General features: G+C 55.9%; 7 protein-coding genes across 7 annotated transcripts; 5 read left to right on the top strand and 2 right to left on the bottom strand.

The window, feature by feature from the left end:
• Positions 1-285: 285 nt before the first annotated feature.
• On the top strand, positions 286-3,614 carry SCHCODRAFT_02512695 (uncharacterized protein; the record flags this gene model as incomplete). The annotated part of the gene is made up of 19 exons (XM_003028459.2): positions 286-384; positions 437-493; positions 546-629; positions 678-749; positions 794-826; positions 885-917; positions 978-998; positions 1,061-1,219; positions 1,274-1,363; positions 1,434-1,562; positions 1,611-1,661; positions 1,717-1,737; positions 1,789-1,839; positions 1,895-1,981; positions 2,026-2,196; positions 2,250-2,483; positions 2,534-2,734; positions 2,797-3,042; positions 3,120-3,614. The coding sequence occupies 19 exons, from the start codon at positions 286-288 to the stop codon at positions 3,612-3,614; spliced, it is 2,334 nt and encodes a 777-aa protein (XP_003028505.1).
• A 671-nt stretch (positions 3,615-4,285) lies between these two features.
• On the bottom strand, positions 4,286-8,668 carry SCHCODRAFT_02602208 (uncharacterized protein; the record flags this gene model as incomplete). The annotated part of the gene is made up of 11 exons (XM_003028780.1): positions 4,286-4,760; positions 4,781-4,945; positions 5,282-5,371; positions 5,888-6,120; positions 6,179-6,206; positions 6,343-6,422; positions 6,467-6,526; positions 6,600-6,794; positions 7,210-7,302; positions 7,354-8,329; positions 8,613-8,668. The coding sequence occupies 11 exons, from the start codon at positions 8,666-8,668 to the stop codon at positions 4,286-4,288; spliced, it is 2,451 nt and encodes an 816-aa protein (XP_003028826.1).
• An 825-nt stretch (positions 8,669-9,493) lies between these two features.
• Positions 9,494-10,827, top strand: SCHCODRAFT_02602207 (uncharacterized protein; the record flags this gene model as incomplete). The annotated part of the gene is made up of 7 exons (XM_003028460.1): positions 9,494-9,568; positions 9,629-9,709; positions 9,767-9,968; positions 10,095-10,212; positions 10,279-10,342; positions 10,396-10,490; positions 10,707-10,827. The coding sequence occupies 7 exons, from the start codon at positions 9,494-9,496 to the stop codon at positions 10,825-10,827; spliced, it is 756 nt and encodes a 251-aa protein (XP_003028506.1).
• Positions 10,828-11,445: 618 nt separating this feature from the next.
• SCHCODRAFT_02704783 (uncharacterized protein) lies at positions 11,446-12,433 on the top strand (the record flags this gene model as incomplete). Its single annotated transcript, XM_003028461.1, has 3 exons — positions 11,446-12,060; positions 12,111-12,203; positions 12,254-12,433. 3 exons carry the CDS (start codon positions 11,446-11,448, stop codon positions 12,431-12,433), a joined length of 888 nt encoding a protein of 295 aa, XP_003028507.1.
• Positions 12,434-13,638: 1,205 nt separating this feature from the next.
• On the bottom strand, positions 13,639-16,553 carry SCHCODRAFT_02713141 (uncharacterized protein; the record flags this gene model as incomplete). The annotated part of the gene is made up of 12 exons (XM_003028781.1): positions 13,639-13,887; positions 13,940-14,173; positions 14,508-14,639; positions 14,692-14,923; positions 14,978-15,336; positions 15,432-15,513; positions 15,563-15,616; positions 15,667-15,688; positions 15,792-16,025; positions 16,208-16,243; positions 16,412-16,463; positions 16,542-16,553. The coding sequence occupies 12 exons, from the start codon at positions 16,551-16,553 to the stop codon at positions 13,639-13,641; spliced, it is 1,698 nt and encodes a 565-aa protein (XP_003028827.1).
• A 642-nt stretch (positions 16,554-17,195) lies between these two features.
• SCHCODRAFT_02512948 (uncharacterized protein) lies at positions 17,196-18,246 on the top strand (the record flags this gene model as incomplete). Its single annotated transcript, XM_003028462.1, has 3 exons — positions 17,196-17,256; positions 17,753-17,855; positions 17,907-18,246. 3 exons carry the CDS (start codon positions 17,196-17,198, stop codon positions 18,244-18,246), a joined length of 504 nt encoding a protein of 167 aa, XP_003028508.1.
• Positions 18,247-20,305: 2,059 nt separating this feature from the next.
• SCHCODRAFT_0111778 (uncharacterized protein) lies at positions 20,306-21,956 on the top strand (the record flags this gene model as incomplete). Its single annotated transcript, XM_003028463.2, has 5 exons — positions 20,306-20,315; positions 20,365-21,090; positions 21,142-21,642; positions 21,701-21,754; positions 21,805-21,956. 5 exons carry the CDS (start codon positions 20,306-20,308, stop codon positions 21,954-21,956), a joined length of 1,443 nt encoding a protein of 480 aa, XP_003028509.1.
• Between the last annotated feature and the right edge of the window lie 45 nt (positions 21,957-22,001).

Below are 22,001 nucleotides of genomic sequence, written 5' to 3'. Positions count from 1 at the left end.
ACGCACGTTTGTTGGTCATCATCAAACGCGTGAGCCTTGCTTCTTCTTTCCGTCTTCGTTTCCATCTTTACGATGCAAGCACCCGAAGGCTTATTCGGTGAGGCTTTCTCCTTATTTCCTCTTTTCAACTTATTGTCCTTTCGACTCAAACACCTGCATATGCCGGATTGTAGGGTCGCGAATTGTGGCAGTATATAAAGTGCCTTCGGTGTCGGCCTCGCATGTGGCTCCTCCGATAGCTAACTCATCTACACGACTGAGCACCTCCTCCTCGCTTGAAGATCAATGAATGAAGACATACAGGACGCGGACACCAGCTTGGCGGGCATGATAGGGCGCGCGAAGGCGGCCGCTCGTGAACTCATGACATTCCTTACCCCACAGGTACGTTGGGAGAGTGACGAGAAATCTCTCTGACGCTTCCAAATACATATAGACGGAGGGCTCGCATACTTCATACGCCGTTCTCTCGCGCGTCGCCGAGAGCTTGGAGGTACGCCCATTCTTCCGTCCAGTACATTGTCGATTCCGATGGCCTTCTGCAGGAATGCGAACGTGAAGCCGCGAACATCAATGAAAATCCTCGATTCATGCAGGCTACCGCCTGGGATCTTGCGGACGATATAGACGTAAGAAGAATGCTGAGCTCGTCGACTTTGCCTGCTCACGTCCTGTAGGCGCTGCGCGATCAGTTACTAACCATGGGCCGTCGACTGCAGCTACCAGGGCTCGAGGAACCTGCTATTGAGGTGCTGTCCTTCTTACGATCCGAACGCGCACTGATCAAGCGTAGCGCACATTCCTCGCGCCGTGCAGCAAAAGCATGGTATGGCACGTTACCAGCCCGACAGCCCTTTTAACTCATTCAGCATCTACATTTACAGGAGAGCGCACTCGAGAAGATGGAAAACCTGGCGGTACGCTGAAAGCTTTCCATGCAATGACCAGCGACGCTCATAGCTATCATATGGACACAGGCGAAGACATCGGAACTTCGGGTGCGTGATCTGTTGCTTTATCCGCAATGATTGGTCTGACCGACTTCCCCTTGACAACTCAGGCCGCTCTACATGCGAGTTATGAACGCGAGGATGAGCTCCGAGCATCGGTGTGCGCTCATCGAAGAGAAAATGTGGGCTTGGAGGCTAGTCAACTCGCTGCCCAAGGGATAGCCAGCCGTCTTCAACGGCAAGCTGAATCCGTCGACGAAGCCAAGCGTGTACGTTGATGGTATGCTCTGACACAATCCTCCTAGCCTGAGACACATAATTAGAAACTTCAACAAACTATTGACGAACAACAACGGCATCTGGTATGCGTTACGGAGGAGAAGGAGGCAATAGTCCGCGACGGCCAACAGACCGTCCGCAAGTTGAGGGCAAGTTACTTTGACGTTCTATATGAGAACTAGCCAACTTACTATAAGGGCGCAGAGCGAGACACAAGATCTAGAGGCGAAGACGAGGGACTGCAGACAGTCCCATGCCTTGGAGAGAGCCCAACTACAGGGTGAACTAGAACAAGCACGCGAGGTGTTGAACGATATCAGAAATGTTCCACAGGTGAGTTGCGAGAAGTTGTCGTGCAGTCTTCTGGTTCTCATGTCATAGGATTTGACTGAACTGCAACGGGAAGCTGCGGCTACACACGCCGAAGTAGAGGTGCGGTCATTCAAATTGACTGGTAATGACCATCGCGTTGAATCTCCGTTGTTAGAGGCTCATGAACCAGCTCACGGTATGATTTTCACGCTTCCCATGAAGACCTCTCGTCTTTAATGGTACCTAGGAGCTCACGGACTACAATTTGGCGCTCGAACGCAGGCTGTCAAGCCTCAACGTAAGTTTGACGTCCGAGTTACTGCCACCGCGAAACTCAAATATCGAATCTGCAGACTCCCCGCGGGGAGATGCTGGATGATTCCGGGCGGGACCTTCGCGCAACCGAGCACACTCGTGGCTCTCCGATGGAACTTGCACAGGTGCGCCGTGGTTTTTTCGAGATACCGGCTTCTTACGATGGTAGACCGAGGAAGCTCTGGCTTCAGCATTCGGTTCGGGAGAGTTCGATGTCTCCCCTCGCAGCCAGGCCAGTGCAGCGTCGACTACGGAAGGCAAAGGACCAGGGCGCAGCCCAACCTCGTATGACCAACGGCGATCAGCTCGGCGAAGGTTGAGCCCGTATTCGCGTCCATCAGTGCGTACTTGACTGCATTACTCATGTGTGAGCGAATTGTAATCGATCCTCAGAACGGACCGGGCAGTTCTGATGACAGCGACGATGGCCAGACCGAGTCGTTGCCTCCAGCAAGCCCCACACCCATGCACAGAAGCAAGAGAAGTGGCCCTGCTACCGGTCGATTCCATGTAGGCCTCGAGGGGGACGGCAACGCCAAGTCCTCGCCTTTCCTTCGCAAGCAGGCGCGACAACGTCTAATCCCTGGCCTGCCATTTTCTTTTGAGGAAGTCAATACCAATCTGAATGTCGGGTGTATTCATCGCCTTCTCTGCCTCGATTCTCACGCATCTTCCAGCGGCTGGTCACGATGGTATTCAAGAAGGCCTTCAAGGTTCGCTTTCTGAACGCAATCAGAGAATTGCCAGGTGTTAGTGACGAGCGGCTTTCGCTGTTCGAATCAAACCCCGCGCGATACGGTCCGGATGTGCATAACCTTCAGCTAGACACAACATTCCGCGCATCTACAACGTTAATGAAGAATTCCCCGTGGAATATGGTGCGCTATCGTCTACCTTTCAATCACACTCAACAGTTCCCCTGATTTGCTTCTTCGGAAAGCTTGCGACCCAAAGGCTTGTGGATCTCGTCTTCGACACCATCTCCAATGACACTACAGGCTGCTACGGATCAGCCGATGTCGACTTGGTCTCACAGAAAGTCGAAGACCGACTTGGTCGGCAGTATCGAGGCATCGCGGAGGCGACACCCATTGGTGACGAAACGTGGGACGAGGTCGTGGAACGATGTCTGGACAATCACACCAATTACAACAAGCACTGCCGATCTGTCATGGCCAGGAACTACGTGCGCGCTTTCTTTTTCGTTTGCGGACAAGGTACTTATCGCCCACTTCTTGGAAGAAACTGAATTCTCGCGCAAAGATCGCTAGTATAATGCGCGAGAAAGCCGAGATGTCTGGGGCTGACGAGCAGCTTGACCATTGGTCCTACGTTCTGAGGTCGCTTGAACAGCTGAACTACGAGGGGATGTCGGACGAAGAGAGCGACACCGAGGAGGTTGTGTTTCCAGGGGGCGTTGTAGCGGAGCAACCATGCAGGAGGGTCCTCGAGATGCGCTGGCGCCACCCTTCTTTTAAGGAGGTTTTCGACGACGTCGATCAGACTCCGGCGCAATTCCCCGACATCTTCAACAAGCTCGCGCTGAAGAACAGGATACGCCGGGTGAGGGTAGCACAGACGAGCGAGCGAGCGCCGCCAAAAAAGTTGAGCATAGCGCTGTTTGATCCCTCGTACTTGGAAGAGATAGGGCCCGCAGGCATTATTGCCCTTGGTATCAACGAGGACGATGATACAAGAACTGACGAAGAAGGGCAGGGACAGGAGGATGAAGGGGAAGAAGACTATGACTGGGATTGAGGGACGGGTATCCGTGCATTTTCGAGTAAATTTGAGAACATATGTGAAGCTGTCTGAGGTCAAAGGCGGAGTACGGTTCATTGCGACAAGGTGAAAGAAGGTAAGGCTTCGGACTTCCCTGCACGAATCCCACTGCCAGCACCTCGTCGTCAATTTGGCTCGTAACAAAAGATGTCATGATAGCCACCCTTGAACGCGCGCACTCGTCACGGTGCTCGCAGTGCGACCGCCAAGGCCCGGGAACGGAGGTCCGTGTGCGCTTCGTGAGGACGATACCCAACGCAGCATCGGAGAAAGCCCCAGCATCGCCTGTACGCGAGTTAGTTTCGTAGCCGACATGTCAATTGCGGGCCTCGCCTCGTCCAAGAAGCTCCCCACGGCTCCCCTGGACTATTCTCCGTGAAGTCGAGTGCATCCTGCCCCACCAACGCACTCGCTGCAAGAAGACCCGAGCGTGAAGCGCCGGCGTCGTCTTTGGGCCCTGGACTATGGAGGAAACACCCTCCACCCGCAGACGATTCCCTCATCGCTGGCAGGTTCGATGATGCATACTATCCCTCGAATATCAGCCTCATTGTCAGCAGTCGCCGATTCCTTTCACTTACTCGAAGCTCGGCCGTGATGCAGATCGCGATGTGCGTGAAGATGAAGTCCGCGGATCGGGGCTTGAATTAGTCGCACAGTGCCTTCACGAGCTCGCGCAGGACATCGCTGATCACGCGCTCGGCGACATCGAGCGTTCGGGGATGCACGAGTTCAATGAGGGTCGACACTATCGAGTCCAGCCGGAAGAGGTCTTCGAGACGCCGCCACTCCGTCGCGAGCGGGTGCTGAAGATTCGTGAGACGCGGTAGCAGGCGCGTGAGCGGCAGCAGGACAGGGAGGTGGAGGTGGACGGGCAGGCCATGGCTGTCCCAGCCAACGAAACACGCAGGCGACTCACCATGGTCTCCACCAACCTGGACGTCGATACAGGCGCCCCGGGCTCGATCGCGCGACAGGTCGACCGCAGCAGCAAGTAGTAGTAGTAGTAGTAGTAGCGAGGCCCTTGCTGCCAGCAGTTGACGGTTCATCAGGACCTCTGGCAGATGCATCGCAGCAAGCGTCGGATCGTACGCCTCTTCGCCCGTACCCGCCAAACCCCATCTTGTGTAACCGTAGGTTACGCGCCTGCGTGATGGTCTTCTGGATCGCCGAGCAGCGCCAGCCGCAGTCGTCCGCCAACTTCATGACCACCAACAGCTTCGTACGACGTGGAGCTCTCCTTCAGAACCAACAGATCTGCACTGACGCAGAGCAACGTCGCCTGCCTCCGTTCAGCGACAGAGGTGCTGGAAGCCGTGAGCAAGCACTTTAGAGGCGCTGGGTGATACTAGATATGCACGGTGAGGATGGTGATCCATAGGTTCGAGGTCGTCGTGGCGCATTGACAACATTCGTCCAGGACGCCCGCGGGATCATCGTACTCATGCCTCACGAACCGGCGATGGCAAGGGACAGGTGACGTTGGGCGACGACCCAACGCGGTGCGCGCGATTCGGAGGGTGTGCGAGGAGGCGGACTGGCTGTCGCCGGAGCCGTACACGTAGCGTGGGCGAGGGGGGAGGCGTAAGTGAAAGTAGCGTTAGTCGACGGTCGTTGGGAGCCTGCCCCGTCCAGAGTTGAACATCCGCACGGTCACCAACGTCGCAGCGAACGGCTCGTCGTTGACAAAGTCGAAGATCGACGTCGTGGTATCCTTCGGGTTGCAGAGATCACTGCCGATGGGCAAGGTGGTCAAAGTCAAAGCACTGGCGGCTTCAGCGGCGGGTGAGGAGGACGGGCTCATCAGACGTCTGAGCCAGCCAACGGTGGAATAGCAGATGGATATTACAGAGCAAGGCGTAAATGTGTTGTATGGAAGTCCCAAGATCAGCTTCGTCGCACACCAACGCAAGCTGGAGGTCGCTCCGAGGCCGAGCACTCTTGAGAACCCGCTGGCGGTCTCTGCTGACCATGGTGATCGAGTGAGACGTTGGTCTATCGTGGATATCTTGTCCGCGTTGTCGGACAAGCGCAGGGGCGGGGCGCAAGTTGACGAGCGGGGGAGGAGATCGCCGAGAGGGCCGGTGGCGAGTCAAGCGCAGATGAGCTACGCTGATCACGGTCCGGTGCGCTGAGAAAGTGCACGTTAGAGCGAGCCTCGACGCGGACGAGCCCGGATTCACGCACTCATTTGCACGACAGGCCGCCATCGATGCGGTCGGTCGTCCTACGCATAGAGCCGGGCGCACGGAGCGGCGGGACCCCGGTCCTGGCGCCAGCGTGAGAGACGGATCTTCTCAAGGGCGGTAGGCCAGCCGTGACTGACGCTCGCGAGATCACGCCAGCACAGACGCGGCGCATCCCCAGCATGACGCCGAGGCTTCTGGGAGATGCCCGACGCGTCGATCGAGCCCGAGGGCGAGCCAGAATAGACCGAAGATTGCGGGAGCCGGGAGGGGGAGCTGGGGAGGGAGGCGCCAGCCTGTGGGAGCCTGATCTTGGTCAGCGGTGGTCAAAAGAAGGAGATGCGAAGTACGCACCTGCGACCCTCGCCTCATCGCGCCCTGCCTGCACGAGTCAACCCGGCGACCACTTCAGAGCGAGACGACATGGTGCGCCGAGGGGAGACGCATGTCCAGCAACGACGGCGAGACAGCTGTTCGTGCGTGAGCGTGGTCGAGAGAGAACGCAGGCAGGCGCTCACCTAATCTCACTGCCGTCGATCGTCCACGCCCCACGAAAGCCCCAGACGCCGGAGATGCGAGCAGCGCTGCATGCGCTGTGCTTCGTTGAAGAAAGCAAGGAAGGGGGAGCTTGGAAAACCGTACCTCTGAGCCAGGGAGCTGGGACATCATGGGGGAAGGGTCGAGGAGGCCGACCGACGGCATCTGCCGAGCGCATGTGCTGTGCCGCGCCCTCGGCAGCATCAAGGCGATTACCATGTATGGTAGAGGCGATTACCATGTATGGTAGGGTGGCTGTGCCCGCTGCGTCGGCGTCCGCCCGAAATTCACCGTTCAGGCCGTTCGACTCGCACGCACGCTCGGGCGAGGGGGCACCGCCGCGCGTTCTTCCTAGCTTATCCGGGCTCGAGCCGGTGGCTGCAGCCCCAAGTGCTGTCGCCCAGTCTCCAGCCGCCCGCCCCTCCCGCGGCATCTACCGAGCGCATGTGCCGTGCCGCGCCCTCGGCAGCCCGAGGCGATTACTATTGGTGGGTCTCTCTTGTTACCCTTGGTGCACTCGGTTCACCTTACCATCGCCGTGTGATCCCCGTAATCATTTGCGCCGGACATACGATAATGTAGACAATGAGCAGTAAGTATATCAGCGATCAATGTTTTTTTGCCTTAGGCCTCGTCGTAGCGTCTCCCTTGCGCAGGGTATCCAGCGCTTGCTTCTGCAAACGGCGCATTGCATGGTTTTGCAGGTAATGCAGACGATTACCAGCAAAGTCACGAATAGGCCATCGTTCTTCGTAATCAGTATCGAACTCGGGGAAGGTTTTGATTGCCTGCGGGGCCCAACATTAGTACTTGCTCTGGCGGTCGGTGCGATGCTCAGATATACGAACCTCCAGCTCTAGTATCGCCATGCGTGCCGACTCCTGCCTAGTCAGGGACTTTGTACCATCCAGTATACGGTCTACGAGCTTATTCATCTCCTTCTGCCGGACTATATTAGTGGGTCAGATGATAATGAACGAATAGCGACCAACCCTGACGTTGTTATACTTGTGCGCAGGCCAGCCGAGCGCATCTTGAAGATTGTACCCCCCCTTTCCAGGCTTGCCACATTCACCATTCGGCTTCCGCGTGCGCGTTTCGCTCGTGTCTGGCAGGACGATGGCTTCGCGTGGAGTTGAAGGGTTTCCCTCCGGTACTCGATCAAGATCGCGATCCGAGCGGTTGTCGTCTGAGGCGCGGATGTGAAGCTCGTTGTGTACCTGTTCAGTATCCGGATAGGTGCCGTTCTGAGGGACATGCATACGGGCAGCGATGACTCGGCTGCTTCGGGCGGGAGCAGCGGTGCCCGTAGCAGCTTCGGCGACGTCGTGCGGCACTGCTCCAGCAGTCTGTCGGTCCAGGGATTCATCCCTCGTCGTAGCGGCTGTGCCCGTGGCCAATTCGTCGGCTTCGCGCAGCTCCGCCCCAGCAGACTGTCGGCCTGAGGATTTAGTGACCGTCGTTGGAGCGACGGTGACCGTAGCTGCTTCGTCAATGTCGCGCGAGACTGCCCTGCCAGCCGGTCGGTCCGAGAGTCCAGCACAATCGTCCGCGACGCGGTCCACCCATGCGCCAGGATCGCTGTCAAGGGATGGGGAAATTGCAAGGGGTCGGGTCCGACGACGGCGCTGTTCCTCTTCTTCGTCCGATGTGCTGTTACGACTGGAGCCAGTGCATGGTACATAATCGCTGTCTGCGACCGAATTCATGGACGACTGAACGGCGAGAGTGCGCGGGTGCGAGTGCGACGTCTGAGGAGTTATGCGTGTCGTGATCTCTTGATCCATGGCCTCTGGGCTCACTCGTTGCAGTGTCTGCCTCTGCTGGACCGTTGGATACGGTGCCATTCGCCGACGAGAGACCGGTGTGCGGATGACTCCAGCGAGGAATGGCTGGCGATCGGCGGTATCGTAGAATCTACCGTCTTGATCGCTGTCGGCGTAACGCCAAGAATCGTGGCCAGGTGTCCTGCGCATCCTGTGAAGTATGAAGGGGAAGAGACGACGTTCTCAATATTTAGCAGGCCACGGTAGGGGAAGAGCGCCGCTTTGACCCAGGGCATGCTCCTTTGCGCTTAGACGGCATGACCTTACGCTGCTTTGTCTTCGTAGGAGTGAAAGCCACGTGTAGTTGATCGAAGAAAATTGAGTGCATTGTCCGAAAAGCGGTCCAAGGTTCGCTAGATTGTACGTTAGAATCAAGATCAAAGAGCATCGCATGATCCTGAACGGTAGCCTTAGCGCGGACATACCAAATCGTGGAAGGTCGAAGGAAGTTGAAAGGAACAATCATCAACTGGATAATCATCGCGTTGTTGATACCGGATTGGTCTTGCGTGACCGACCGGCATTCATCACAATAGCACGTGGTTCATCCCAAACAGACCCATCAGAAGCGGCGCCGGCGCGACTCAAGACCGCCGCTCTGGTGCGAAGTGGCCTACTCGTTAGTTTCAAGATCATTCACAAATGCATCACATTGCTTCATGCCTTTTTATATTCTGGGAAATCGTTGCTTGCTGAAGCTAGTTCGCCAGTTCGCAGCCTGCCAACCTATATATCTTCCATCCACCCACCTTCGCTCAACTGCAGTGGCACCGGTTGTTATGTGGAGGCTCAACTCAGACGTCCCTCCGGTGCATAAGTGCGTGCGCTCACTCTGCCGCCCAGCTACTCTGGATCTGGCACACCATCGCTCCTCGTGCTAAAACCATCCGGCGGTTCGCCCAATTGTGCCTGATAGCCTCACGTCGATGCACGTGTAAGATATCACTCAGACGGCTGCCAAGGGAGACTAATCACTCAGCGGCGCTGGCAAAAATATGTCGCGGGCGAGAGCTCAGGAAGCGCCTCTATGCATCTTGACATCGCAGTCATTCAAAGTCGCGGCCACTAGGATTGTTACTTCCCTCTGCGAGGTACACAATCACGCCCGAACGAACGACTCTGGCGGTGTGTGTGAAGGAGACGGAGATTATCGAACTTCAGGTGCGATGGGCGTAGCTGAGCCGTAGAAACCTTCTTAGCGGCTCCAGAACAGGGCGACTAGCACTGAGGCAGATCGGGAAAGATGCATAAAGAATAGGGACACCTGAGGCATCATTCTTAGCCAGCTGAAGGTACACGTTTACTCATGGGCAAGTGTACCCGTTTAAGTCGAGTCCTGGAACACCATGAACAAGCCAGCGTATCGTTAGAGCAGCGACGGGTAAGTCTAGCCAAGGCATGTCATATTGCCGCGTTACTCATAAACACTGAATTCGCGCAGATGCTTGAGTCTGCCGAGGCGCGCCCCCATCATCGCCAGGAGATCATAAACAAGATCATGAAAGAGTTATATCTCGTCCAAGTATGTCAATGTTTGTCTACGAGCTCGACGATGTACGCTGCTCACATATCCCGGCAGAAAGTCCTTTTAGCCATGGGACGCTCGGTCCAATCCCTACTTATAGACGGCCCCGAATTCACGCCGGCTGACCGGGACCTGGTCGTCCGTACTCTGTTGATGCGTCAGCACCACCCCATGAAGCCGATGTTCACGAAAGCCTTCACCTATCTATATCTGGGCAGCCTTCCGCGCCGTCATGCATCCTTGGAAATCGTGCATCGTGAGTTCTCTTGCTACCCCGCGAGGAAGGCTAATCTGACCTACCTTACGAGGAGTTCCTGCGGCGTCAAGTCAAACACTGGCATTGAACTTCCCAGCGAGCTTCATGGGCTTCTCACAACTCTAGCCGATAGGGGACCTTCGACATCTGCACTGGAGGAATCAGCCGGCTCTGTGAAAGAGCCTGTCAAAATCAAGAAAAAGACCAACAAAATTGCTAAACAGCGGAATGAGAATACGGCACGGTTAGTGGCAACGTAGTCCTTAAATGACGATGCATAGTGATCATTGCTTGCGTGATTGGTCGGGAGACCATCCGCGGGGGACCAACGGTCAATTTGGAGGAATATACGAGCCCACGCTGGCCTTCTCAAAGTAAGACAATCCATCACTACGAGTGAACGAGAGTCTGACTGTCCACGCCATAGCCATACCAAGATTTTGCCCGTAAGGACGTAGTAGCGGGCAAGGCGAAACTGAACGCCGACAAACCCGCCAAGCTCTCGCAGAAAAACACCGCACGGTTCGTCGATACTTTCTCGCTCGGCACCATAGAACTGATCCGTCGAGGCAGGGATCACTGCATGCGCGATTGGATGAGTGAGCATCCATTGGGAATCAATGGCCAATCCGATCGGCATTGGGCGCGAGTACGAGAGGACGCTGAACTACTTCAGGTAGTTGTTCAGGCAGATCACTTAGTGAGCTGGACTTACTCAACGCACCTGCGTCTTCGTAGATGTACCGTGATCGTGCCAAATCATCGAGTGTCCACGGCATCGAATCGAAGGGAGCATGCCAACTTTGCCACAGCTATGATAATAGTCCTCAAGAAAGGGTGGGCGTACCGCAGGCGGTAATGTTCTATGAAGGGAGGGAGACCCGTAGCACGGACAATCACTATATATGCCTGAGATTCAATGCTAATATTGTCTGCATCAATGTGCTGCGAAGGTACAGTGCGCCTGTGCTTAGGTCAAAAAGAACCGCGCAACGTCAACGACCAGGATCGAACAAGGACTCCCAACTATTTTGTGGCGGTCAGTTCCCACGACATTCCAAATGAGGACAGCCAAGGGGCGACGTATGGACGCTCACTCTCTTTCAGCGACAATGGACAATGGAGTCTGGCCATGAAGCCCTACAATGGCCTTCGAGAGTGATGGGGCCATGGAATGACCATAATTGCTCCCTTTACCTTGAAATAAAGCGCCTGGTACGTGCATAGCATCGTCTTCCTTCACATGATTGTTCGCATCGCGTTGCGCCATTGTACTCCAAAGCCCCAGCAGGCTTTTGTTCTCGCTTTGACGTGGCCTTTTAGTGGTCTACTTGAAAGCATTACTTGCATCGCTCCAAGGTCAAGATTTCAAAAGCCCATTCATCCGTTCGACGCAAAGGCAAGGATCTTCGCGTCGGTCTTGGTCTGCTTTATAAACCGCAGACAGCATCCGTGGTTCCCAGTTCACCAGTTCACCATGCTCTCCGCTTCTTACGGACGCCTCAAGCAACACGTCGAGGTCGTCGTGAAAAACCAGTTTTACGACACCGCTGACCGTCGCCCGCTCCCTGTTAGCGTTGAAGTCAACATCAGTACCTCGTCCCACCGACTTGATGAACCCTATGCGCCAGCTCACTCATCGGGCCCCTCCGCTATAGAGCCTTCCGAGGGCGGACGAGCTGGTCTGGTCGTCGATGATACCGATGGAAGCAGCGATTCTGGGTCGGAGAGCGAAGGGTCGGACGAGGACGAGCGCTTGCGTTGGAGTGGCGCCTCACCTCCGGTCTCAATCGCGCCGCAGCGTGCCAGCCCCGACGGATGGAAGACCGGCACTCCTGTTGTTGGCCCAGCACACAACAACGGCATCGATCATGGACATGAACCCGTCCCATTTGCCCGAGCTCCCGCTCAGATGTCTGCACTTCAAAGCCGCGGCGGCTCTACCCCTGCCCCTAGCCAATCCACAGACCCTCTTCCGACCGATGGACGTCGCATTCGAAGGCCTCGGGGTGAGCCCGGGAAGCCGGGCAACGGTGGTTACAATCTGAAGGAGGCCTTGGGCTGGCCCTCCGACCGCTACAATGCAGTTCGGGTAAGCAGCGTTATACTGTGTCACTTACGAGACGCTCAAGTACATCGCAGCGCTCCATGAACCAGTTGGTGGATTCCTTCCTGGACACATCGCGTCCTGTGACCAAGCAAACCTCGGCACGTCTAGAAGTCTTTGACGAGGAGGTAAGATACTTGCACGAGTATAGGCCTACTAATGGACGCGACTATGACAGGCGCTCAAGCTCTTCCCGGAGTTCGGCAACGACTTTCAGGACCGTTGGCCTATTCGCGCCTTCGCCAGTAGCCGTCTGCACTATCTACAGAACAATACCGCTCGCCTGAAGCAGAAGGCAGAGCTGGCTCAGCTCAAAGAGAGCAGTGGGGGTGTCAAGCCCGAGGAGTCGGGCTCGTGAACAATATCGGATATGTATGGCTCGAAAACTGCTAGTGTAACGGAATGACCAGAGGAAGCTCCGGCTTCGCCGGTTCTAACCTTGCCTTGCGCCTGGGATCGTGGGCTGGGCTTGTGGACTGGACTCTCGTTGCGCGCGTGTGGCGCGCGTGACTTTACAGTTGTTGTCCAAGAGCACCGTACAAATTGATGGGGTCAATTAAGGGTGGGAAAGACTAGAGGAAGCTCCGGCTACGCCGGTTCTCGACCTGGCTTGCGGCTCTAGCACTGAGCATTCGGTCATTTATTGAGCGCTGTTGACCTTTTGATTGTGCCTGCGAAATATCAGGCTTCAATAAGGACGGGGAGAGACCTTGCAAGGCAAGGTAATATGCGCATTTTGATTGAACGCCCTCCACGACAGCAGCCCCGAAACATTTTGATGACTTTGAGCGAGCGTGAGCCATTTGGAATGAACTCCAGAGCAATATGAGAGCCGTGTCATACTCAGGGTATTCAGCCCTTGGGCAGAAGGCACGATGGGACGTCTGGACAACTAGGTAGGATATGTTGGCAAAGCACTGCTTTTCGAGTGGGAACGATACGTGGAGAAAGGATACTCGCGCTTGAGAGGAGCGACGCGCACCACGAAGCGCTCGCACGTGCACTCTGCGACGTATCGTACTCCACCTCGCCCTCCGATATCGCCCCCATCGCCCCCACCCTCTTCGCCTCCCCATCTACGCGCCCTTCGCTTCTCCAGCTTCCATACCCCCGCTTAGCCATCCCGCTTCACCCGCTATCCCTTGAAGGCTCGCCAAACAGGTTGCCCGCCGACCCGGAGGACACGCAGTGTGCTACGATCGACCTTGGGTGCGTCCAGCACACCACTTGCGGAGGGTTGGCGCAAAGGCAGGTCTACGAAAAGGATAGCACCGAACGCCCAACAGCCGGTCGCAGGATAGGAGGCGGTGGCGAGACAACAGGAAGCGCATTCACCTTGACGCATTAGGCGTCTTGAGCGCGCTCCGGCCTTCAGACCACATCCGAGTGCGGGCTCCGGGAGACCGACCACGCCGATCACAGGGCCACAATTGTCAGCCGCTGCCCCTCTGTCTCTGAGTCTTCTGCAGATCCAGAGCATCTACCGCGCCCATAACCCCTTGACGCCACATTCGGCGCAAGAATTCGTCACTAACGCCGCCCAATGACGAGAGGCGTAAAGACCTACAACGGTCGCGTGTCGGGCTTAACCCAACAGACGTTATCGACCAGGCGGCGGTCCTCCTTCTCATTCTTGATGTCGGAGCAGACGTCGTGCCGGTGAAAGATCTCGGCGAAGGGCTGAATGACGGCCACGGTGTAGTCCGAGCCGACGCTGTTGTCCTCCGTGAACTTCGCGCCGCCAGCCGCGTCGTCGACGTGCTGGCTACGGCGCTTAGAAAGACGGCTCCTCTGCAACTCAAGGACTTTACCCTGAAAAACAGTGAGCACACATGAGAAGATTGGTAGTTGTTGGTCGTCGTACCTCAGGCTTCGCAGCCGCAATCTTCTCAGTCGCGAGAAAATTCGTCCCGCAGAAGAACACCATGAAGCCGATGGAAATACCGAAGTTGCGCCAGACGAGCGAGCGATGATAGTTATAGGTCATGCTGACGTAGCCCATGCCATAGACGATAGTAGATCCCGGCACGGCACCCGTCGTTGCGCAGACAAAGTCCTCGCCGGACAGGTTCACGATGCCGGGACCCATGTGTACGTGCTGAGCAGTTGAAGACGCGCCGTTTGAACTCTACAACCAGGACGATTTCGAAGGCGTGGCCAATGGGGAAGATGATCTAGCGGAACCAGACCATCATGTCCCGCGTTGGAAAGGTGAAGTCTGATTGCCGGGTGAGCACGACTGTCCAAAGAGTCGGCAAAAACAACGTACTAGTGTAGATGGCGAGCGCCAACATGAAGACACTAGCCGAGGCCATGGTTTGCAAAAGCGCGCGACTCGCAGAGGTGATGGTTCGGAAGATCATGGTCATGGTCGTCGTGCAGATAAAGGTATAGAAAGAACGAGCCGACCTCGCGGCTCAGGTTGGATATACGCGAGGTTGATCGTAGTTGATCTTTGACGGCAGGCCACGAATTATACTGGCCACGGCCTCCAAAATCCATTGATACAGAGCAAAGGGCGAGTGCTTCTCGACGATGGGGCGTTGAGCGTACAGGGTCAGAATCTAATCAGAAGTCAGTACACGGCAGGCTCTGAACAAGGTAGAAAGCGCGTACCTCGTACATACCGGCGAAAGCCTTGGTCGAGCCGGCAATTTGAAGCAGAGCCCCACGACGGTAGAAGGTGTCCGTGTTCGGTTGCATGTTAGGACACACTCGCGATGATGAGGCCCGTGACGAAGTTACCGAATACTGTGACAGAAGTTGATCATGTCGCTCCTGTGCTGCTGGCTCGGCACGAAGACCGATCTGCCTGCCGAAGGAGAGCGTGTACGAGGACTTGACGCTCCTGCAACAAGATCGGTACCCGCGTGCATATATATGCCTGCAATGGCTCACGTACAAGGACTTTGGCTGCTGACTGCGGCACGAGCGCTGAAACCTCTTGTACTGCTTGTCGTCGACCGGGAACTGCGCATTGTACGTCTCGATGTCGCGGAGCAGCTGCTGCCGCGCGCGACTCTCCTTCCTCCGCTGCGCAAATTCGTCCGGCGTATAAAGATCGCTCTTCGCAAATTCGGGGCGCACAATGCGCTCCGCCGGGTTCGTGAGCGAGGTTAAGAAGTGATCGGTGGTCTGCCGCTCCGCGCACTCGAAGCCCGTCTTGAGGAAGAACTCCTTAACGCCGGTGGTGCGGCCGAAGTAGATCTGGCGGCCCTCGTAGAGAAGGGTGTCCTTGTCGAAGAGATTGTACGCGGAGGCCTAGGAAATGACGACGAGCGGCGTGGAGCCCGTGAACTCGGTATGGCTACAGAGGGTGAGAATGTACTCGAGCGCCGTCGCGGAGTCGAGACCACGGGCAAAGCGATGTCCCAGCATCGGGCGGGCGCCTTAGAGATGGTGGTCTCCGCGACGGAGAGCCTTCTGTGCTCGCCGCCACTGTTGCAGGATCAGCAGGGGGCACGTGAGACGCTGGCTAGGCACATACCTAACGCTACGGATGAGATCGCTCCCAACACGCGTGTTCACAGTATGGCTCAGACTGTATCACGGTTAGCATCGACTTTGAGCGCGCAGATCGCCAGAACTTACCCATACACAGCCATGACCACATCTGTGGAATGGCGGCAGTGAGATCGTTCCGAGGCATACCGAACGCGACTACCGCGCATATGCCGAGCGTAATCCTCGCGCGAGGCACCCCTCAATACGCGTACGAGGGCAGCGGGCCTTTACGGCGAAGAGCAAACTGTCGCCGACCGTGCTGCGGTAGGAATGAGCATAGTTATGCGGAAGTGATGCGGGAAGTACTTGTACATGGTGGAAATGGACCTCCGCCTCGGCGTTGTGAATGACCTCGCTACGGAACTGAACGTTGGAGCTCTCGTCGACGTGAATCCCATGGGTGTTGCCGGAGACCGTCTTGGGAAAGGTCGAATAGCCAATGGGGGCTGGTCCGATCGACAGAACATGTCGATCACATTCCTCCCCGGACGCCCCGAGGCGACCAGCATCTCAGGAAGGGCAATTCGAGCAGCCGCGTTTGCGACGACGCTTCTCCCCAGTGAAGCGCCGCAGCGTCCACTGACATCATATGAGCCGGGTGTCTCAGTATGGGACTGGGCGCACGCACCTTCGGCCTCCTCTACAAGAACATCAGCCTGCATTGCTGCAACATTTTGATAGAGGGAACGATGTGGAGTTATGATGGTGCGTGGCGGGAGTTGTCAGGATTGGGCTGGATCGTTGCAGTGGGGAGTGCAGCAGGTTGTAGTACGACAGGCGCCGCTGGCTTCTTCAGCAGCCCACGCGAGGTAGCCGATGACGCTTGACGCACCGTGGCGAGTCTCGGAGCGGGGCTGACGGACGCGTGCTGGCCTGTTGCTCGTCTGCGAGGTGCAGAAAAAGTACATGCTGATCGTCGAACGTGCTCAGAGGTTGCATCATGCATGACACGGAGAACTCACCGGGACGGACATGACCAACGCGTCTGCAGTGCACAGGATATGGCGAGGGCATGTGCGTTCTACAGTCCCTTTGCGGGGGGCGTCTATCCTCCGCCTATCCGATGTTGTTCTACGACTGGCTACAGCTGGCTGCTGGCGGGCGAGACAAAAACGTGGACTTCGAAGTGATCGATCAGCACGCGATCGGCCGTTCGGGCCGCACGATCACGAGCGGCCTTCTTCCTTCCTTCCCACCCACCATCATGTCGTTTCCTCGTCGCGGTCCTTCCCCCTCGTCTCCGTATATGCTACGGATAGCTCTCTTGTGTCCATCATCATTCTTGGTAACGCACTCTCCCGTTTCAATATAAAGATATGCTTCACATCTCACCTTGGGGTCGCGCAGAGGCGTTGAAATGTCCATTTAGGGCGCGGAAGATATCAGTGTTGTGATACCCCACGGTTTGAATCACCCTGTGAAGTTTACACCGGAGATGGCCGCAGAGTCCGCGTATTCCTCTTGGCGTCATGGGCGATACACGGAAATGGGGGTCGCTTTTGAGGAGCGTTGTTACGTAGGCTCTGGCCACGGATTGTCCCTTCACGGTACCGCTCGCTGGCCCTTTCTGTACTGTTACCGTACCCGCGTCAACAAGAACACGATATTCGCACTACATGGTGTACGCCGCCAACTTGTCGAATAACCTGGGCTGCGGCTGCGAATTGATGCGCGAACGTGAGTCACAGTCTCGCTGCCTTCGGGACGCAACTCTGACGGTTGTGCACGCGTTAGATGAGGAGGAGGAATAAAAGCAGCGTTGGACGGGTGGAGAACGAGGAAAGATATGATGAAGGATGAAGCAGCAGCGAGATGACCTAGAGGGTGAGGTGTTCATAATAATGGGCGCGAGAACAGCTAGGAGATGCGGAGAGCCGGGTACGCCACAATAGGCGCACGTCCCGCCTCCAGAGTCGCTCGGATTGTCCAGACATGTGATGCAGACACCCTCATGACCGTTGAGGATGTTAATATTATGGACCAATCGCGAAAGCGGGAGCTGAGTACAGGCATATCATGTGACGTGGACGCGCGCTGATAAACAGTGTACCTATGGAAGCACCAGATCAAGTCAGGACAGCTAGGATCACATTCTTTTCAGGCGATATAACATGGTCAATACACTTTCTCCATCACCACTCCGGAATGCGCGACAGCTGCTGTGGCGCTACAGATATACCTCGGACGGATATCGTCTACGGGTTCGGAAAGGACCGAGTCTACGCGCGAGTCTTCATCAACGTAAATCAATCAGTGCATGCTCTGCAACATGGCCAGTAAGACATACTTGCAAATGGCTATATCGGCGGCCGCTCGCTCAGCCCTAGGACCCATGTTGCGAATGGCGACTCTTGGTCCGATCGCAGCAAGCACGACGTCACCGTCGAATGTCACCGTCGCTCCGGGAAGCGCTTTAATGGCCTGGTTCTCGGGAAGGGCTTTATGTCTCTTGAAGAAGACGCGGAAACGGTACCGCCGACCGCCGACCGCGATATTGACGATGATGTCGTGTACGTAGCTCTGCTGTCGTCGAAACCCGAGCTCATCTGCCGCATAGAGATAACGGCGATTTGGACGTCGTCTATCTCCTTGATACGAGAGAACGACCCCTTTTCCTCGATCTTCAAGGCAAGGATACAAGAGCGCGCGTACGCCTTTGCTATATAGCTGTCATACAACTCAGCATCGCGAGACCTAGATGAAATTGTCGCTGACCGTCCTGGACTTGGGCAGCGGGGTTTGATATGTGGGCATTGTACGAGGAGGGTCAGTGGATGGGCAAGCGCTCGGAGCATGACTTAAATGTCCATAGATGCCCTTTGAACTCTTTGGGGTCTAATGGGCGAAAGGCATCGGAGTCGACAGGTACTGTTTAGATTCATGGAAGGTGAGCCTCCAAAAGAAGTGTGTTTTCCATCATCGCTTGCAGGCAACCTCGTCCCCGATGTCGCGGGGCACGCGTCCTTAATGTGACAGTGAACGACAATGGAAGGGAATTTTCACCATCGCTTTCAGACAACACTCGGCTCCGATGCCGCGAGGCACGCTTTAATGTGACAGTGGACGACAGTGGAAGGAGATAAAGGGGCAAACACGGCGGCTTCCAATACGCGAACCCCGTACACGAGGCCATGCTCGCGGCATCCCCCCCCCCCCGCGCCAGCCGCGCGCAGAAACAAGCGAGACCGTCAGCCTTGACTCTTCGTAAAAGATCCGCATTTCCCGGCCGCGGGCACAAGACCTGCCTATTGGTAGATGCCGCTGGAAACAGCGTTACGCTCACCGAGGGCGGCGGTTTCGCTGCATGCGTTTCCATAACCCTTTGGGTTATGTTTAGGTGAGGGCGGCGTGTCTTGCTTTGTAGCGAGCGCTCACTAGCACCCAGACGCACTCCCAAGCATGCTTTGTCCTTCAAAGGGCTTTGGATGACTTCATACCGGTAGATTGGGACGGCGATCTTCGTTTCTCCTGCAGCATACTGTATCGGAGAAACGACCTGCCGCGCTGCTTGCAAGGCAAGGTAATTAGACAGACATGATGTTCTACGCGCGTGCACAGCAGCGGCCTTGGTGCACAAACCCACGGTCAAATGATGCGCGCGGTAAGAGGCAATCAGTATAAGATAGATAAGACATAGTTCCGATAAGCGTTGATGGCATGCCGAGGCGGCGACAAAGGTCGAAGCGAAGGGTGCTGTGCATAGCGCACGACATCCCTGCACTTCGCCGGTCATCAACGATTGTGACATAGGGGGTAACATGGAATACGACATCTGATGTAAGGGCCTGGTAAGGGCGCGCCATTCGCACACAAATACGGGGCCAGAAGAGCGAGTGCTCGTTGATGGCGTGACCCGACACTTCATGCGAACACCGGCAGCCTCGTCCACGGTGTAGGCAAAGACGTGCGCAAGGGTGTGTGAGCTCGGGGATTGACGGCATCGATGAACGGAGGGGAGTCGAGATCAGGAGAGGAAAAGCGCACCGCGAATCAGGTCTGTGGGTGTGATACGACGGGATTTATGTCGGTTTTGATCGAGACATTGAAACGGGAGAGGGCGCTACCGAGAATGATGATGAATAAAAGAGAGCTATCCGTAGCATATACGGAGACGAGGGGGAAGGACCGCGACGAGGAAACGACATGATGGTGGGTGGGAAGAAAGGAAGAAGGCCTAAGAGACCTACAGAATATTGCACACCCTGACACGCAATATCGAGAGTTTGCGTCGCATTATTAGGGACCGCAGCAGGGTCCATCACCGTCTGATTGCCAAGAGGGGTGCGACGTTCGCCGTCCTCTGCGCCGGTGGTGCGCTGACCATCCGCTGCACCGTTGTCGCGTGAGCACAACCGCCACCTATTCTTCCGTCACTGAGGGCGGAATCGCCGGTCCCGATCCTTAGCGCCAATTGTCAAGTCTTTCGTCCCAGTGACATGAGCTGAGATAGCGCGCCGGACGGACGAGCGAGCAGGCGATGCCACACAGACTGCGTATGTGGATACGCGCGTTGTAGCTGCCTCGGTAGGGACAAATATGGGAGGTAAGATGGTAGATGCTGCGGCCCGACGGCATATGTAAGGCAGAGTAAAGTGTGGGAAAGCCGATAAGCAGATTAGATTAGTTCGGTTTGTACGGCCCGGTTCCCTGACAGGCGAGTATTGAAAGGCTGATAGATTCTCTTTAACGAATCATCATCGTCTCTGTTCATCATCGTCTCTGTACGATGACGGCTAGTGAGTACCACTATTTCCTGAGGAATATCGCTAGCTTATGAGCGAGTAGACCCCCCGCCTGTCGATCTGTTCCCAGAACTATGGACCATAATCTTGACGAACGCAGATCGCGCCACTGCCTGTCAGCTTGCCTCATCATCTTCATCCCTCCGCAGGATTGGGATTCCCGTTCTATTCGACAGAATCACAGTGGAATACGACGATCAACGCTCTATACACGCACTCCGTTCAGTCCTCCCCGCAGCGCGTACTGTCGAGCTTCGTGATCTGCCTTGCTCTCTTACGACCATGCTCTTCATCTCTGGCCTGCCCTTTCTAAAGACTCTGATATTTGCGCCTGGCATCTACATCGATGCTCCAGGGGATGAATATCTGGCTTTGGTCCTATGGCTTCGTGCAGCCCCTAATGTGCAATACCTCGCTCTGGATCTTGATCATATGAGCAGACGGGAACTGATATCTGCGCTGTTGCTAGCTCCCAATTTGCGCAAGCTCCTCATGATCAATGGACGTGCTTGGACTACTGGCGGGATAATCGTGGCAGACCCGTCATGTAGTTGGCCTCATCTAGAAGAGCTGATCTTCAGGGAAGGCATAGAATTAAGCTTAATCGAAGGTCTGACGCCCGGAAATCATTTCCCAGCGTTGAGGACCTTACGCTTGATTCGTCACTTCCTCATTCGCTCCTCGGCCCCACTCGATCACTTGCTCGCTGCCTCGCAAAGCACCCTGACGCGACTGCATTTGGACCCGCTTATGGCCATGGTCATCATGGGTAAGCGTCGCGCATGACGATGGTCAATGATGTGGCTGAACGACCTCTTAGGGAAAGCCGATCAACCTCTCGGTATCATGGCCAAATTGATGCCGCTCACCTACAACGTCAGTTTTCCCTGTCTCCGGGAGCTACGAGTTTCGATGGACGAAGACGGAGATGATCGCTCTGCGCAGCTTCGCGCTGTAGAGAGACTGATGCGTGGCCTTACAGTACACACAAACGCTCCGATACGTCTGCTTACTTTGGAGGTCAAGGTATCCGTCCTTCTGAGCAAGTCCTTTGCTACTGCTCCTAGCCGCCAACACGATCGGTGGCAAGACGTGTATGGTCTCGACCAGACCATAGAACGAGAGTTCTGGGCGCAGTTTGTACAGGAAGCACTGCCGTCCCAGTGTATCGTCGAGTTCTTGTTCGCAGTGCGAAGAGTTTTGACGCCGGATATGCTCGTTATTGGGCCACCCCGTGACTGGCCAGAGGCTGTACGTGAGAAGGTCAGGGATCGCATGCAAGAGTACGCTGGGATAACGCCGGTGGTAACCCTGAGGCTCGGTGCGTCTTCCGCGTCGTGCTTACCCGTACGGGAGTGGACTGATGTATAACATGATAGAGTGTGAGACGTGGGACCGCCTTGATATGTGGCGACGGCAGGCTGATTCCTTGGGTAAGCCGGGTTGCATGCAGTGTGGACACAGAACTAATCCTTTACTGAAGACCTATACCCTTCACGTTCAGAGCTTGGTGGCGAGTTATTCGATGCGGGGATCGAGGAAGAAAGCGAAGGTCTCCCCGATTACGAAGAGATCAACGTTGAAGACTACTTCCCCAGTACCAACTACCGCGATGTGGCTGTCGGTCAGGCCTGACGACAATGTGCAGCGTGCACCTGTTATAGCATGAGCAGGTCCGTA

Source organism: Schizophyllum commune, assembly GCF_000143185.2.
Source record: "Schizophyllum commune H4-8 unplaced genomic scaffold SCHCOscaffold_10, whole genome shotgun sequence".
Classification (NCBI taxonomy): domain Eukaryota; kingdom Fungi; phylum Basidiomycota; class Agaricomycetes; order Agaricales; family Schizophyllaceae; genus Schizophyllum; species Schizophyllum commune.
Note: the sequence above shows the minus strand (reverse complement) of the source record. Positions and strands in the feature narration are given on the sequence as shown.